The 18124-nt window shown below is 36.6% G+C and overlaps 1 protein-coding gene across 1 annotated transcript in view; it reads right to left on the bottom strand.

Moving 5' to 3' along the window:
• Nucleotides 1-18124, bottom strand: part of LOC120524451 (cilia- and flagella-associated protein 47-like) — a 644864-nt gene that overhangs the window by 555016 nt on the left and 71724 nt on the right. Inside the window, exons 14-18 of the mRNA XM_039746304.1 lie at nucleotides 17376-17592; nucleotides 14952-15196; nucleotides 14326-14456; nucleotides 13594-13716; nucleotides 10850-10981 (exon numbers count right to left, since the gene is read on the bottom strand). Of these exons, the coding sequence (XP_039602238.1) occupies nucleotides 10850-10981; nucleotides 13594-13716; nucleotides 14326-14456; nucleotides 14952-15196; nucleotides 17376-17592 (848 nt within the window). The remainder of the gene's footprint in view (nucleotides 1-10849; nucleotides 10982-13593; nucleotides 13717-14325; nucleotides 14457-14951; nucleotides 15197-17375; nucleotides 17593-18124) is intronic.

Genomic DNA, 18124 nt, shown 5'->3' with positions numbered 1-18124 from the left:
TCACCCTATTGCACTCACACCTGTCATCAAGAAGTTCTTTGAGAGACTACTCTTGAGCCACTTTAAAGCCAAACTTTCTGCATCGTATAACCCTCTCCAGCTTTTCTCTCACCAGTACCATTCCCCTGAATATGCTATATAATCTACTCTTCATCTGGTCCTGTCCCTTCTGGGCAAAAGAACCACTAATGCTAGAATGCTTTTCATTGACTTCAGTTCAGCATTAAATACCATCATCCCTCAGAAGCTCATAATGAAGATGAATCTGTTAGGTTACAACACTTCCCTATACAACTAGATCTTAGACTTCCTGACAGAAAGACCCCAGACAAGTCTGAATGGGCTGTGTATTTTGCTGACATGCAATTCTACAGATCAAACACCATGAATGACACAAGGGTGGAGGATCTCATTAGTAATGGGAATAAGTCAGCTAATAGGATGGAAATATGAAAATTGATGGACTAGTGCAAGTTCAATCATCTCTTAATGTGATCAAGATGAAAAAGATGATTGTTCACTTCAGGAGGCTCAACGGAGAAAATGGTCAAGCACACCAAATTCCTTGGTGTGCACCTGGCAGCCAACCTCACATGGTCAATCAATACCACCTTCATAGCCAAGAAGAAGCAGCAGCAACTCCACTTCTTTTGGCTGCTGAACAAGGCAAGCCTACCTCTCCCATTCTCACCACATTCTACAGGGGCACCACTTAGTGTGTTCTGAGCAGATACATCACTGTCTGGTTTGGGAACAGCAGTGACTCTGACTGCAAGGTCCTACAATGAAAACTGCACACATCAAAAAGATCTTTGGGAAGTCTCTGTCCTACATTAAAGACATCTTTATAAAGTGGTGCATCCACAAAGCCTATAGCATTGTGAAGGACTGCTTCCAGTCCACTCACAGTCTATTTGTCCCACTTCCATTTGGCAGAAGGTACTCTAGCACTTGAACCAGTTCTGCAACAGCTTCTACCCCTTCACTGTCTGGGCACTGAAATCTGTGCTGCACCAACCCTATCCTCAGATCTGTCTCTAGTAGCTTATTTACATGCAGTACATTTGTTACACTTGTTACTATTGTTGTTTTATATAATTAGTTGTTCTCATTATTTATTTAAGTTATTTATTTATTTATTTATTTACTGCTATACATTTTAAATTATTGCTAGCTATTCACTTACCTATGTATGTATATATGTATTACAGTATGTATGCGTGTATGTATTGTGGTGATCCGCCCAGACACAGACAGACACTGAGACACATAAGTCCCAAAAGCACACACTATTTATTTTCTTTTGCACAGTACACAGTGAACAAATCACCATCAATGCTCAGTCCTTTCCCTTTCTCTCCCTTTCATTTTTTTTATTCTTCTTTCTCTATCCTCTGTCGCCTCCACTCCTCTCCCGCAAGCTCTGTCCTCCACCTCCCGACTCCAGTTCTCAGAATAGAGTTTTATAGTGCCCCTGTGCATCTGTGAGCACTTCCTGGAGTGGTGGAAGTGCCGAATGGACATCGGGAAGCACTCCCAATGCCCCTGGATCTCCTTCTTGCAGCCATGGGCCCCAACAGGGTTGAGCTTCCAAGTTCCAATCCTATGGCTTTAATACAAACCAGGAGGACTGCCCTCTTTTGTCCCGAGGGAGGTATTGTTTCTCTCCCTGTTCTTCCATCCTCCAGGCATCCTGGCTGTGTTAGAGCCCCAGTCGTCCGCCACAGTATGTATGTATCTATTTATAGTATAGTACAGTTCTTTACCTGCTTTGCACTTGTCCTGTGTTTATGTATATATTAGCAAAATACCCGCGCTTCGCAGCGGAGAAGTAGTGTGTTAAAGAAGTAATGAAAAAGAAAAGGAAACATCTTAATAATAACGTAACATGATTGACAATGTAATTGTGTTGTCATTGTCATGAGTGTTGCTGGCATATATATACCCTGTGCATACACACACACACACACATAAACATATATATACACATCATATATATATATATATATACATATACAGTACATACATATATACATATATATACACATATACAAATATATATACATATACATATATACTGTATATACAAACACACACACACATATATACATATACATATCTACATATATACTGTATATACACATATATATACAAATCTACATATATATCTACATACAGTAATCCCTCGCTATATCACGCTTCGACTTTCGCGGCTTCACTCTATCGCAGATTTTAAATGTAAGCACATCTAAATATATATCACGGTTTTTTTCGCTGGTTCGCGGCTTTCTGTGTACAATGGGTCTTTTAATTTATGGTACATGCTTCCTCAGTTTGTTTTCCCAGTTGATTTCATACAAGGGACGCTATTGGCGGATGGCTGAGAAGCTACCCAATCAGAGCACATATTGCGTATTAAATAAAACTCCTCAATGATATAAGATATGCTTTCGGCACGGTGCTTGATTGTTTGCTTCTCTCTATCTCTCTCACTCTCTCTGCCTGACGGAGGAGGTGTGAGCAGAGGGGCTGTTTGCACAGAGGCTGTTTGCCTAGACGATACGGACGCTCCTCTACAAAATGCCGCTTTATCGGCAGTGCTTCTGCATACTTAAAAGCACGTATTGATTTTTTGATTGTTTGCTTTTCTTAGCGAGAGCTCTCTCTCAGACATTCTCTGCTCCTGAAGGCGCTCCTTTGAAGAGAAGATATGTTTCCATTCTTTTAATTGTGAGAAAGAACTGCCATCTCAGTCTTGTCATGGAGCACAGTTTAAACTTTTGACTAAAGGGTGTTATTTCATGTCTAGAGGGCTCTAATAATGTTAACAGTGTGAGAGAGTTTATAAGGGCTTAAAATATATAAAAATAACCATACAAACATATGGTTTCTACTTCGCGATTTTCACCTATCGCGGGGGGGTCTGGAACGCAACCCCCACGATCAAGGAGGGATTACTGTATATATATTAGGGGTGTGACTCGATTAAAAAAATTAATCTAATTAATTAGAGGCTGTGTAATAATTAATCTTGATTAATCGTATGTAATCACACATGAAAATTTGCCCCTAATCGCAAATTTTTTTTTTAATTTAAAAGGGTTTTAGTGGGCGACAGAATCAAATAATAAACATGGACATGAATATTGTAAACTTAAGCTCTTTTAATTTCTGAAAAAAATGCTTTTAAACTGCATTTCAAATTAAAACAGAAACAAAAATATAATCCCTGGCTAAAATTGGGCAGACTTAAAAATAAGGTGGTATTTTAAGTACTTTAAGTATATTTTCAGAATGGTATTGTCTTTAAATAATAATAACCAAAATTTCAACATAAAGTGCAGTTTTTCTTCTTAAAAAAATAAGGCAGAAACATAAAAGGTGATTTGACCAGCTTCATCTTTAAACTCTGAGTAACCTTAGCCAAAATTATTTTGTACATTAGGCTAAAACAGTGTGATCATTGAACATTTTGTAATTAGATGTAATTAGAATTACTAACGGTCACGGAAGTCCAATAATCCCCAGTAAGAGCCACAAAGTCCGCTTTCTGTAATGCATCTAATTTTGCTTGCTTTTCAGTGTGCACAAAACCATGCTTTTATCAAGGCTTCCGTCGGGTAGTCTTTTGAAATGAAATTTGCCTCCGATCAGTCTTAGGAACGCGCTTTATTCAGACTCTAACATTTTTGTAGCTCTGATGTGTGCATCAATGTAATTGATATACCAGGAAATGATGCATTGACAAAAGTTCCCCTTTGCTTGGAATTGAAAGTGTGATTAAATGCGTTATTTTTTTAACGCGTTATGGAGTACATGCATCGAAGCTTCTCAGCTGTGCTTGTGCTAAGAAAAGGAAACATTTTAAAAATAACGTAACATGATTCTATGTTAACCACATATTTTTTCATACGTCTCAAACCAAGGGGATGCGAAGATAAAATGAATCGGCAAGCGCGTACATACTCAGTGCATCCCCTCTCGGGAATCAAACCTCGGATGTCGGTGCTAGAGGCGAAGCCTCTACCATTGTGCCACGGCGTGTGGGTTGTCTATTTGAGAGTATGTAGATCGGGGTGTATATATATATATATATATATATATATATATATATATATATATATATATATACTGCTCAAAAGAATTAAAGGAACACTTTTTAATCAGAGTATAGCATAAAGTCAATGAAACTTATGGGATATTAATCTGGTCAGTTAAGTAGCAGAGGGGGTTGTTAATCAGTTTCAGCTGCTGTGGTGTTAATGAAATTAACAACAGATGCACTAGAGGGGCAACAATGAGATGACCCCCAAAACAGGAATGGTTTAACAGGTGGAGGCCACTGACATTTTTCCCTCCTCATCTTTTCTGACTGTTTCTTCACTAGTTTTGCATTTGGCTATAGTCAGTGTCACTACTGGTAGCATGAGGTGATACCTGGACCCTACAGAGGTTACACAGGTAGTCCAACTTCTCCAGGATGGCACATCAATACGTGTCATTGCCAGAAGGTTTGCTGTGTCTCCCTGCACAGTCTCAAGGGCATGGAGGAGATTCTAGGAGACAAGCAGTTACTCTAGGAGAGCTGGAGAGGGCCATAGAAGGTCCATAACCCATCAGCAGGACCTGTATCTGCTCCTTTGGGCAAGGTGGAACAGGATGAGCACTGCCACAGCCCTACAAAATTACCTCCAGCAGGCCACTGGTGTGAATGTCTCTGACCAAACAACCAGAAAGACTTCATGAGGGTGACCCAAGGGCCCCATGTCCTCTAATGGGCCCTGAGCTCACTGCCCAGGAGAATGCAGCTCGATTGGCATTCGCCATAGAATACCAGAATTGGCAGATGCTCCACTGGTGCCCTGTGCTTTTTACAGATGAGAGCAGGTTCACCCTGAGCACGTGACAGAAGTGAAAGGGTCTGGAGAAGCCATGGAGAACATTATGCTGCCTGTAACATCATTCAGCATGAGCAGTTTGGTGGTGGGTTAATGATTGTCTGGAGAGGCATATCCATGGAGGGTCACACAGACCGCTACAGGCTTGACAAAGGCACCTTGGCTGCCATTAGGTATCAGGATGAAATCCTTGGACCCATTGTCAGACCCTATGCTGGTACAGTGGCTCCTGGTGCACGACAATTCCTGGCCTCATGTGGTGAGAGTATGCAGGCAGTTCCTGGAGGATAAAGGAATTGATACCATTGACTGGCCACCACACTTTCCTGACCTAAATCCAACAGAACACCTCTGGGACATTACGTTTTGGTCCATCCAATGCCACCAGGTTGCACCTCAGACTGTCCAGGAGCTCAGTGATGCCCTGGTCCAGATCTGGGAGGAGATCCCCCACAACACCATCTGTCATCTCATTAGAAGCATGCACCGATGTTGTCAGGCATGTATACAAGAACACAGGGGCCATACAAAGTGCTGCTTACAATTTTGAGTTGCTGCAATTAAATTTTGGCAAAATGGACTAGCCTGCCACATAATTTTTTTACTCTGATATTTGGGGCATCTTTAAACTCATGGCTCTGTAGGTTGATCATTTTCATTTCCATCAAACGATGTGGCATCCTTTCGTTCCTAACACATTACCCAGTCTATATCAGTATAGATATCCAGGAGGATTTCTTTTTCCCATTGAGATCTGATGTGTTTTCAAAGTGTTCCTTTAATTTTTTGAGAAGAATATATATATATATATATATATATATATATATATATATATATATATATATATACCTGCGTTTCGCATCAGAGAAGTAGTATATTAAAGAAGTTATGAAAAAGAAAAGGGAACATTTTAAAAATAACGTAACATGATTTTCAATATACAGTGATTGTTTTGTGAGTGGTATGAGTGTTGCTGTTATCAAGGATTTGATTATCATTATTTCTTTCAATCAGGTTTGTATTTGTAGGATGTGTTGTGTTCAAGTTACATTCCTTGTAGCTGCACTTATGAATATGCTTATATGTATCAGACGCTTCATATTTTTTTGCTGCCTTCTCAATTGTGTAATTCAGTTTTTGTTCAGCACTCTTTGGAACAGTTGCTTTTTGTCTGTGCACTGCGTCAGTTCAAGTGAGCCGCTCGGTGTACATGCATCGAAGTTTCCCAGCTGTGCAGGTGCCATCTCGTGCAATGTCCATGGTTGTATTTAATGTTAGCTAAGACCCGGCACTTAAAAGTTTCTCTCGCAGTTTCGCTAGTTTGTGCCAAACGCCACCCTGACCATCTCATCTTCCTCTGCATAAGCACAGTCCTTCACCCGTGAATATTTAGTGGCAGTGTTTCTATTGGATTGCCTCTGACGGACGGCCTTATATGGGCAGGCACTAAATTACGTGGGAGGCGTAACTCCGCCTCCCACGGGCATCGAGCAGAAGTCTATTATAGTATATGTAGAAAAAATAGGTTCCAGTTATGACCATTACGCATAGAACTTTTGTAAGTAAGCTGTAAGGAATGAGCATGCCAAATTTCAGCCTTCTACCTATACGGGAAGTTGGAGAATTAGTAATGAGTCAGCGAGTCAGTGAGTCAGTGAGTGCCTGAGTGAGTGAGTGAGTGAGTGAGTGAGTGAGTGAGTGAGTGAGTGAGTGAGTGAGTGAGTGAGTGAGGGCTTTGCCTTTTATTAGTATAGATTTGAATTGAATGATGGCGCCAATCAGGGAAGCCATGGTTGTTTGGTCGCTGCTTATATATCTGTTGTGTTTGTCTGTTAACTTTGCCTTTTGTAACAAAATGAAGATTACTTATACACAAGATCAATTCCTTTATTTATCCTTGGCTGATCAACTTTCCAATGGAAGACTCAGACTTCCAACCAGGTAACTCACACCAGAAGCAGAGAAGGGGGAAGCATACAGGGTCTCTCCTGCGGTTCAAGAGGCGTGCTTTTCCAGTGCCCATTCCCGGTCTAGTTTTATCCAACATCAGATCAATGAGGAACAAAATAGATGAACTTAATCTTCTTCTCACAACAAGTAAGGATTATTTTCTCTCTTCAGTGAATTGCTTTGTGGAAATATGGCTTAATGCATCAGTTCCCAAATTCACATTAGAATTGCCAGGTTTTCTGCTTTACAGAGCAGATACAGATGCTGTTTGTTGCAACAAATGAAAAGGCAGTAGAGGCTTTCTTCTACATTAATAAAAATTGGTGTACTGACATTATCATATTATCAAAGTACTGCTCCTGCAATCTCGAACTATTTGCTATTAACTATAAGTCATTCTGTTCAATTCAAGACTTTTTTTCAACCATTCTCGTTGGCGTTTACATCCGGCCTGATGCGAACTTGAATGAAGCACAGCAGCAGTTGGAAGATTACATAGTAGTTTGGAGAACAGTCAGGTGAACTTCCTGATTATAGTAATGGGTGGTTTAATAATGCAAACGTAACCATCAAGCTTCCCAGATACAAACAGCTAGTTAAATGCCCCATCAGGGATGGGAAGACTTTGGATCACTGCTACTGAGCTATAAAAGACACATATCTGGCTTTACCTCATGTGTTGCTGGGTAATTCTGACCATGTTAAATACAGTTGCTACCCACTTATAAACAAAGGGTAACTTTAGCTAAACCAGAAAAGAACTCCATTCGTTCATGGTCTGATGTGTCAGTTGAATAACTACAACATTGTCTGGACTGTATAGTTTGGTATGTTTTTATAAGTGCTTGTGAAAACATTCATGAGCTGACTGACACTGTTACATCTTATACCACCTTCTGTGAAAATGTTTGCATACCCAGCAAATCTATTGTGATTTATAACAATGGAAAGCCGGGGTTCATTAAAGAACTAAAGAATCTCTGTCAAGTAAAGAAAAAAAACATAAAGCTGGTAATATGGACTCTTACAGATGGGCCAGGAATAAGACAAATAATCTGGAGTTCAAGTTTTCTGCAAGCAATAGCTCCTTTGTCTGGAGAAGCCTTCAGTCTGTTACTAATTACAAAAAGACATCTCCCAATGCTTTCTCAAATTCATTCCTCCCTGATAAACGTCACAAGTTTTATGGCAGAGTATCTGCAATATCCCTCTCCTCCAGCTCTGAAATGGTTTTGAAAACCAGCCACTTCTTCACAAAAGTCTCACACTTCTCCTTCATTTTCTATCAAAGAATATGATGTCTGGAAGCGGTTTGCAACACACACCTGCAAAAAGTCAGCTGGTCCTGACTCTGTCTGTCCTGTGCTGCAACAATCAAACACTGTGCTTGGCAGCTCGCTCCTCTCTTCACAGATATCTTTAACCTGTCTCTTGCACAGTGTACCAGATTGCTGGAAATCTTCTGTTATTTTTCCTGTTCCCAAAAGTGATAAAATTAGCTCTCTCAATGATTACAGACCTACTACTCTTAAATCAACTCTAACAAAGATATTTTAACAGCTTGTTCTAATCCCTCTGAAGTCTGTTATTGCTACTGATCTTGACCATCTTCAGTTTGCAAATTGAGCAAATAGATCCGTGGATGACGCCATTAACATGGACCTTCACTTTGTGCTGGAGCTTCTGGACTTTAAAGGAACTTATGCCAGAATACTGTTTCTTGACTTCAGTTCAGGTTTTAACATCATTGTACCTGAAAAATTTGTTAACTAAACTTCTACAAACTGAACTGAATCCTTCCATCTGTAAATAGATTTGTAGTTTTCTGACAAACAGTAAACAATATGTTTGTGTTGGCTTCCACCTCTCATACTGTCTCCTTATTAGGACAGGTGCCCCTCAAAAATGTGTACTTTCACCCCATACTTTATTACTTGTACACTAATGACTGTAGGCCCACTGATCCTTCAGTTACAATCATTACGTCCGCTGCTGACACCAACCATTATTGGTCAAATTACTAACAGCAAAAAAACAACTTCTCAAAAAAAAAAAATTTTGTTTTGTGTCTCAGTGTGCTTCCAACAACCTAGTCTTTAATATCACCAAGACAGTGGAAAAGGTTATTGACTCTCACGAACAGCAGCAACCTCTCCCACTAGAAATTAATGATTCTGTAGTCAGTATAGTGGTATCCTTCAAATTTCTGTGCACAGCCATCACAAACACTCTCAGCTAGGACATTAACACTGCCTACATCACTAAAAAGGCACAGCAGTGGTTCTACTTCTTACACCAACTAAAGAAATTAAGTATTTCCCAGCCAATCCTAGTTCAGTTTTACAAAGCCATAATTGAAAGTGTAATCACATTCTCCATTGTTGTCTGGTTTGGTTCAGCAATGGCACATTCCAAAAATAAATTACAGAGTGTTGTGAAGCCTGCTGTGAAAATAATTGGCTGTGCTTTCATCTGTTGCAGACCTGTAAACATCTCGTGTCACTAATCATGTCAAAAGGATCACCACAGACTCATCTCACCCAGCTCATCACTTATTCCAAAAACTCTCCTCTGTTAAACGTTTCAGGTCAATTAAAACTAAAACTAACAGGCACCTCAATAGTTTCTTTCCTAGAGCCATAGCCCTCACAGACCAGTCATTTATCCTGTATTCTATGTATATTGATGCGTTCTGTCATATACTGTATGAAAGTGTGAGCGTGCACAGTAAATGTACATGTATGTGTGTGCACATGTAAACACACTACACACACACACTTTCACTTGAACATCATTATTTGCACATTTCATTTAACATTGTACCATTCTGCAACTTTGTATGAAGTTTTTCTTTTTAACTTACATTAAGCTATTTATGTTTTTGTATGTGACACTGTCTTATGTTATAAGCAGCAAATAAAAGTGATTCTGATTCTGATGTTGCATAGAAGCCCTGAGAAACATTATTTCATGCCACTGTATGCTGCAATACTCTACATGGATGGTATGACAATAAAGCCACTTGACTTGACAACAGTGTAACTTACAAATGGAGAAGGAGCTATGCAGGTCGAGATAGTAAAGTAATGGGGCTGCCAGTCTTTCAAAATTCAGAAACTTTTTATTATATTAAAGCATGACCACATTATCAATCACTTGCATTTTTAACACTAAGTTGCACTTAGGATTCACACTCTTGTAATCACTGCATAACGTATAACATTGATTCTGTCCTAACTTTATGTGAAAATTAGTACCCTAAATATAAAAAACACTCTAGTAATAATTATAACAATAATAATAAATAATAAATAATAATAAACTAACAAGGGTTCATCAGTACCTAAAAACATACGGATGATGATTTACTTTAAATCGAGTATCTCAGGTTTCATAGAATTTTAACTACCAGATTTTAGACAGTAAATATTTAGGTTAAGATATTAATTTCATGTATGTGTGTGATGAAAGCTTATTCCTTGAATATGAACTCATAGTTTAACTAGCCATGTTTAACTTCATTGTTATGTATAAAAAATGCTAAATACACTGTCACAGGATATAGGCAACCCACAGAATCAATTCTTCCTAATTTAAATAATGCTTATTAGTTAACAAACCTTCTGACACTCCAAGCTAGATATAGTAAAGCAGTAATGTGATGGATCGATGTTCTCAATGGGAACGGAGAAAGATGCACATTCTCTATGGATCATGCTCTCTCTCTCTCACTTTCTTTCTCTATCTTTGTCATTCATGCTATCTACTGCTCCCTCTCACCTTTTTTTTAGCATATAAAATAAGAATTAGTTATGTATTTTATATATGGAAAATAGATGTTACTGTTAAAATCTGAACTATCAAATAAATTCATTTGAAATATTTTACAAATATAACTACTGCTGTGCAACAGTGTAAGAAAAAGGAAAAGAAAGAGTATCATGATGAAAAAGTAATACTGAGGCATTTTTTGAGAATATATTGGCTTACATAATCCATACCTCTACTCTTGTGTCAAACTTCATCACTGCATCTGGGATAAAGTATAGTACAAGATCCAAGCTTCCTCCAACTGGTACCACTCCCTCAGAAGGTATGATAGTCATTCCGGGCAGAGGGTTAGGATCAAAAACCTACCATAATAAATCAAATTGCACAAAATGTCATAAATGTAACAGGCAAAAAATATACTAGAAAAAGTAATTTAACAGTCTGTAATTACAGAAGCCCTGTGGTGTACTGGGCTGTTTTCTGCTATCTGCCCAATCCTGTGAGGACCACATTCAGCCCACTGCAACATTGAAGTGGAATAAGCAGGCTGAAGAATGTAAAATGGAGAACATTATAGTAATTAATTACAGTTAAACATATTATTCATGTTAAAATGTAATATGAATTAGTTAATTTTGCTTTTTAACTTTTATGAAAATCACACTGATCCCCAAGTATTTTTTGCATGATGCATAGTAACTAAAAGATGTGTGTTGTATGAACAAATCACTTACTTAGCTTTATGTTTTGTGTGTGTTTTTTAATAGATCTCCAAGGACTGCATACAATATTTCTTCACTTACGAGATTTTAGCCACAATAAAACTCTACAAGCTCTGCTGCCTCGCAGTAAGGAGACCCAGGTTTGCTTCCCGGGTCCTCCCTGCGTGGAGTTTGCATGTTCTCCCCGTGTCTGCGTGGGTTTCCTACGGGTACTCCGGTTTCCTCCCACAGTCCAAAGTCATGCAGGTTAGGTGCATTGGTGATTCTAAATTGTCCCTATTGTGTGCTTGGTGTGTGTGTGCACGCCCTGTGGTGGGCTGGCGCCCTGCCTGGGGATTGTTTCCTGCCTTGTGCCCTGTGTTGGCTGGGATTGGCTCCAGCAGACCCCCATGACCCTGTAGTTAGGATATAGCGGGTTGGATAATGGATGGATGAATAAAACTCTACATGTGGGCAATGCCATTAGGCACCTTCTTCACCAGATTACCTTTTGGGAATGTCTGCTTCTAAGACATTACAGTATTGGAATAATTCCTAATCCTCTAATATCCCTATTAACAGTAACCCAATGGAAAATTAACGTTTAGAGCAACTAGAAGAATCCCAACCCACTTAAAATAAGGCAATGGGAAAAGGATACAGTATTTGTTTTGCCAATTTTAAAAACATACTTTACAAGGAACAAACATTAGAAACTAGCAGGTATGTTGTCAGTGCTGTCCAATTAAACAGGCTAAAACTTTTCAAACACTACACTTTGCATATTTCGTTATCTTTTAGTGATTACTTTGTATTACATTTTTCTGTCTGTGTCTAGGGTGTTTATTCTGGTCTAAATGAGATGTATTATATTTTTTGTAACTAAATTATATTTTAAAAATTACTAGCACATTAAAAATAATTCAGTCAAACTTGGAATAGAACAAAATGAATTATGCAATTAATTTATATATAGGGGAAAAGGGGGGGAATGGAATAATAAGCAGGGGTTCGCAGGGTGTTGGTCATAATTTCTTATTTAATATGTGGTTGTTCATTATTTACTATATAGTGCCTTTGAATCCTGTAAGTCTAACCATTTTCAACTGATGATGAATCCTGATAGGGTCTGTAAGCTTAGGAATAAAAAACTATTTTAAGATACGTGACTCATCTTTTCCCTACAACTTTTCCCTCAAGCTACAAACTATATACTGTATATATATATATAGTGGCAAGTGACTGGGCGTGGTACCCAACCTGGACGTGTGTGTGTGTGCGCGTGTGTCTGATACTGCCATGGTTAAGAATTCTACATGAAAAATATTTTTTAAATCATTTAGTATACACATAATATATTACTAATCAGAAATTTGAAAATGAAAAAGGTTTACTCCAGAGACTGTAGTTAACTCTGTACCAAGTCATATATTGCTTTGTATGACCACTTAAAAATGCAGCAATGCAAATAAATATGCTGCAACCTTCCATCACAAACAATATGCTCATGTTTGTGCATAACACTAAAGCTTCACAAATTAATATAATTATTTTTAGAAATGCCTTTGATGTATAGACACAAAAAACACACATACAAACCAGCATTTTCATAAGGTCAGCAGAATAAAAAAAACTTTTTTTTATCCTGATGTATCTAATTATGTGCACAGAAAAACAGTTTTAAAGCAACAAAACAATGAGTTATAAACTGTTACAGTTACACTGAATACTCTATTACTAAAACTGTAGTTTCTAAGATGGATTAAAAAGGGAAACATAATTAAAAAGTTACAGGAAACTTTGACAATTACTAAAAATAATAAAAGAGAAAGTATATGGTAATAATGCTGTTGGGTGTTATAGTGGGCACCCATTCAGGTACTGCGCCTACACTACTTATCATGTGCTGTTGCTAGGCAGGATAACTAATACCATCCTAGCAGAACAAATATGTAAGGAACAGTGCAAAGTGTGTTATGTGTTATCCTCAAAGTTAGTTTATTTTAAAGGTAAAACACTAAAAGCAGCTACTGTATCTAGGAACTGTAACTTATCAGATTTAATAACAACATGAAATGAATTTGAATAAAAAAGGTAAAAGTCAAATAACAAAAAACCTTACACTTCAAAGGTCTTGCCAGCCAGCACAATCATAAATGAATTAAAATCATCCTCTGGTAATGCTAATTTAGAAACCTTCCAAATTGTTAATGTACTGTGCCTATGGGCACAGTTTGCTTTTTATCTTTTCACAGATATAATAATTTAAATACCTGAAAGTAGGCATGGTTTTGTCCATTGTTTTGGAGAGTGGCAGTCTTGATTGCAGTAAGATTCTGAGCAACTGAGCCAAATACAACGTGCTTTTCAGTAAATTCTACACTTGTTGAACCAAGCTATTAAAAAGAAGTCAGCAGTAAAACACATTATATATCCTAGAATAAAACCGTATAAAGTTTTTTATGAGCTTCTACTTAATTATATACAAACTAATTGAACAACTAAAAATGGATATTTTATATACATTGAGTACAACCTACTAAATACATAAAAAAGTATGATTGTAATATACTAACTAAAAGACATTGTAGTAATTATTAACCCCAAGAAGTAATAAAGACAATTCACATGGCACAATGTGTCAAAGACATCCTTAATGCCTAAAAAGCAAGTTTCTGTTCTTAAAAGTCCAATCTTGTGACAAAAGATAATTAACTGAACCAGAAGCAGACACAGTTAAAGTTCAAATGTACATATAAATAAATGACCTTAATCTACGGAAGACACTGGTAAGGAAGAAAGAAGCAACATATTTTTGTGTTATATTGCTGCATACTAAAAATAAAGTCCTTGGTTCAATTCAATGTTGTGCTTCTGTTATATTCACATATCATAATTTCCTTTCAAATTGAAGATTTTTCCTCTCTCGGTGCATACAAAACATTTTAGAGAATATACCAGTTCATAAAAATATATGTTACATTAAAAAAAGGCAAATTAATTACCATAGCAAGACATTTCAGCCTGGCTGTGTTCCCCTCATGAACTATAAGGTCAAACTCTCCATCCACTGGGGAATAGTAAGATGGGTGCCAAACGACTTCACATTCTAATTCTCTGTAGGCATCCACAGATCCTGTACATGTAATAAATACATTTATAATAATGTCTTACAATAAAAATAATACAATGGCAAATATTGAAAAAGTGACAAGTGGTTGGTTATACAATATGTTTCAGCATAATTTAACCATATATATGAATATGCAACAAAAAAAGAAAGAAAAAAAGTGCAAGACAAGAACTAACTGTCAGTTGGGATGACAAAAAGACAGCACTCACAAATCACAGCAAAATTTTCAAATTGAGACTAAATAAAAGTTTCCAGTCATCAGACAGGACTCTCATTATTTCAGACCTAATTTTCTCCCTAGAGTTTAATTTTTGCAAGTGTGTCCTTATTTCACTGTCAAAATACAATCATTATCTAGATAGATAGATAGATAGATAGATAGATAGATAGATAGATAGATAGATAGATAGATAGATTTAAATTTAACAACATAAAGCTAGGTAATTATAGATGTAGAAGACAGACTGATATGAAACTTATGTTAGTGTATTTATCTACCTGTAGCAGGTCGAATAGAAAATGCAATCCCATTTTCTGTAATTATGGGTTTCCAGGTGAACTCAGCTGGATGATTTTGAGGATTACGTAGGGTGATTGTTGATCTAAAACCACTTTCAGCCAGGAAGCAGGAGTTTGGTGTCAGGATCAATTCTTGAGTGGACAACTCCAAAGTTACTGGAACCACTTGCCCCAACACCAGAACATGGCCTACATGATTCTTATTTATCGTATAAGTCACTGACCTATGAAGAAGTATGAAAATGTAGTTTTAAAATTCAAGCAAAAAATTTGAAGAAGCATTTATCTATTAATTGATTACTTACTATAGTTAACACTGTAAAACATTATGAAGATTTTGTATTTATGTGAAATTATCATACCTGACATGAATTAAATAAACATTTAAAATCTTTATAGGAAACTGTGAAAATAATATTGTTAAAATAATTTTGATAGTAAGCAGAATAACACAAAAAGGTTAGGTTGTTTTTAAAGTTATGATTTATTATATTTTTTTACAGCAAAGTTACATTATTTGTGAGCACTGAAAAAGATTTAGATGTGTCTAACTTGTAAGGTTAATTTAACTTACCTCATGCAAATTTAAATTTCAAAATCATAAAAAAATGTCCAACAACCAATATAAATCAGCCAAGTATGTACAGATCACATGACTGAGTATGTGTTGGTCAGTCAGTCATTCTCAAACATATTTAAGTGAAATCAAGGTCACTGGGGAAAGAGTCTATCCCAGCAACACTTAACATAAGGCAGGAAACAGCCCTGGACAGGACATCAGTGCACTGCAGGCCTCACAGAAACACACACACACGCACACACGCACACACGCACACACGCACACACGCACACACGCACACACGCACACACACACACACACACTCACATACACATGCAGTAGTACTGGGGCTAATTTGTAAATTAACCTGCATGTCTTTCAGGATATAGAAGGAAAACAGAAGTACTACAAGAATATGTGAAACTTATAATTTTCAAAAATCTAATTTTTTTTTTATTTGTTTATTTACTGTATTTAGCACTGCCAAATGCTAACATAATCTTCCACTAACGTTTCATAATGAATAGGCGCAAATGGGAGTTAATTGTTAAAAACAAAAAACAATGTTTAACCAGACTGACTATCTGCAGAACAGAGTCTTTCAGATTATGGCACAGTAGCATGACTGAAAACGCTGAGTTAAAAAAAGAACAAAATGAAGAAGAAGTATCACAATTCTGTATTCATCTGTAAAATTTTGCGGCTGCTATGCATTAGCTGCAAAGCAGAAAGGGAATCTTCACTTACTCTACAATTTACTATTAGTTCTTCCCAATTAAGGAAATCTGGACTTTAAGTCAAAACATTTCATTACATAAATAAAACTCTATATAATGTAGCAAGAATATGTGAAAGTGTATTTTGAAAGTAATGGGCTTTTAAGACTGCACCATACACAAGAAAAGAAAGATGGCATATATATAGTACACCACAAGATTGGCAATACTGAAAATAAAATGTTATGGTACATGCCCAACAGTTTTACTTTTAGATTTTTGATAGACAACAGAACCCTAATTAGCAATGCATTTGGTGTATTTATGTGTAGGTGCAGGTACTTGTTATTTTGTTTTTTGTTCTTTTCCTGCTAAACGGTGTTGTTGTGACTGATGGCAGAAAAGCTGAAATGAAATCTCACAGAGTGTGTTCAGTCTGCCTCAGGCAATAGGGTCAGAAGATGCCACCCAAAATTCTTTCATTGGACCATGGCTGTGAAGTCTACTAACATTTTACATGAAGCCAATCTACTCCCTCAAACTACAGAGGAAAGGTAGATATGATAATTTGTCTACACATTATGATATTATGTTTCTTACAAGAATGATCCTGTTTTTGTCTTACTATACCTGAAATAGTAGCATAAGAAACTAGTCAAAATATTTGACACAAGAAACAGATATTGAAAACAAGGCTTATTTGTCAGAATGGTACTGCTCCTCAAGAGATTTACTTATGTGAAAGAGCAAGAATTTTGACAGGCAATTTACTTGCATTAGGTACTTTACAATAAATGAATTCCTGGAAAAATAGCTCAGCATTTTATACAATTTTTTTTTTGATAAGAGATAAAGGAAACGACTGTAAAGAAAAAAAAAAGAATTCTCTTATTTCTTTTATAATATGGTGGCATTTCAATAAGCTCAAAACACGCAAAAATATAAAAGAGCTATTAAATTACATTTTAAATGTATACTCACCATGTGTTTTATAAGTCAGGAAGGGATGTATTAGTGTAGTTAGTTCTTTTTTATGTCACAATTATCTAACTACTTTCTGATCTTTCTTTTTCTATTGTAGGGTAGTAGTGAACAAAATAAATAGTACAGGTAATTTTAATTACTTACCGTTGGAACTTTCCTAAATCATTTGTTTCAAATATGATGGGCAGAAATGCTCTGGACATTGGTGGGACAACATGAGACAAAGGACTTGTTTGCTGGAGCTCCAGGCAGTCAATTTCAAATTGTACCCAAATATGTACAGGCAAATTATTGACAATATTCAGAGGTTTTGAGGAAATGGAATGTAAGCACACTTCACCAAAGTCTACAACAGATGGCCCTAATAAAGGAGTAAGAAAAAAATATATATTAAGAATAAAAAATGAATGACAAATCAGAGCAATAGCACCCACAAAACGTTTACAATGTAAGATCATACATAGTTTGCAAACAAGAAGAGAGCAGTAAGATCATCTTCTATTGCTTACATGGTTAACTATTATTTAGACTATCTCTGCATATGTTAAATTAAGTTTATAAATATTACTGGGCACTTGTTTCTATTTATGTATGCCACTGCTTAATTTACAGTGACCCACAATCTGTTTTTGTAACATCTTTTTCACTCTGGAATAATGGGACTTTATACAGTGTGGGACAGGATTGGTAACCCCTTTCAGACAAATTAGCATAGTGAAACTATATATTGATGATCATATTTTTTAGTTAATCTTAACTTATTACCGTCTTGTTTGAAATAATGGAATTAAGGGTGGACTCATTTTTCATAATGTATAATGACTATTTTTTGTACATTATTAATAAAACCATTAATTATGTTATATACTGTACAATGATGAGACTGAGAGGAA

The sequence above is a fragment of the Polypterus senegalus genome, chromosome 2 (assembly GCF_016835505.1).
Source record: "Polypterus senegalus isolate Bchr_013 chromosome 2, ASM1683550v1, whole genome shotgun sequence".
NCBI classification, from domain to species: Eukaryota; Metazoa; Chordata; class Cladistia; order Polypteriformes; family Polypteridae; genus Polypterus; species Polypterus senegalus.
Note: the sequence above shows the minus strand (reverse complement) of the source record. Positions and strands in the feature narration are given on the sequence as shown.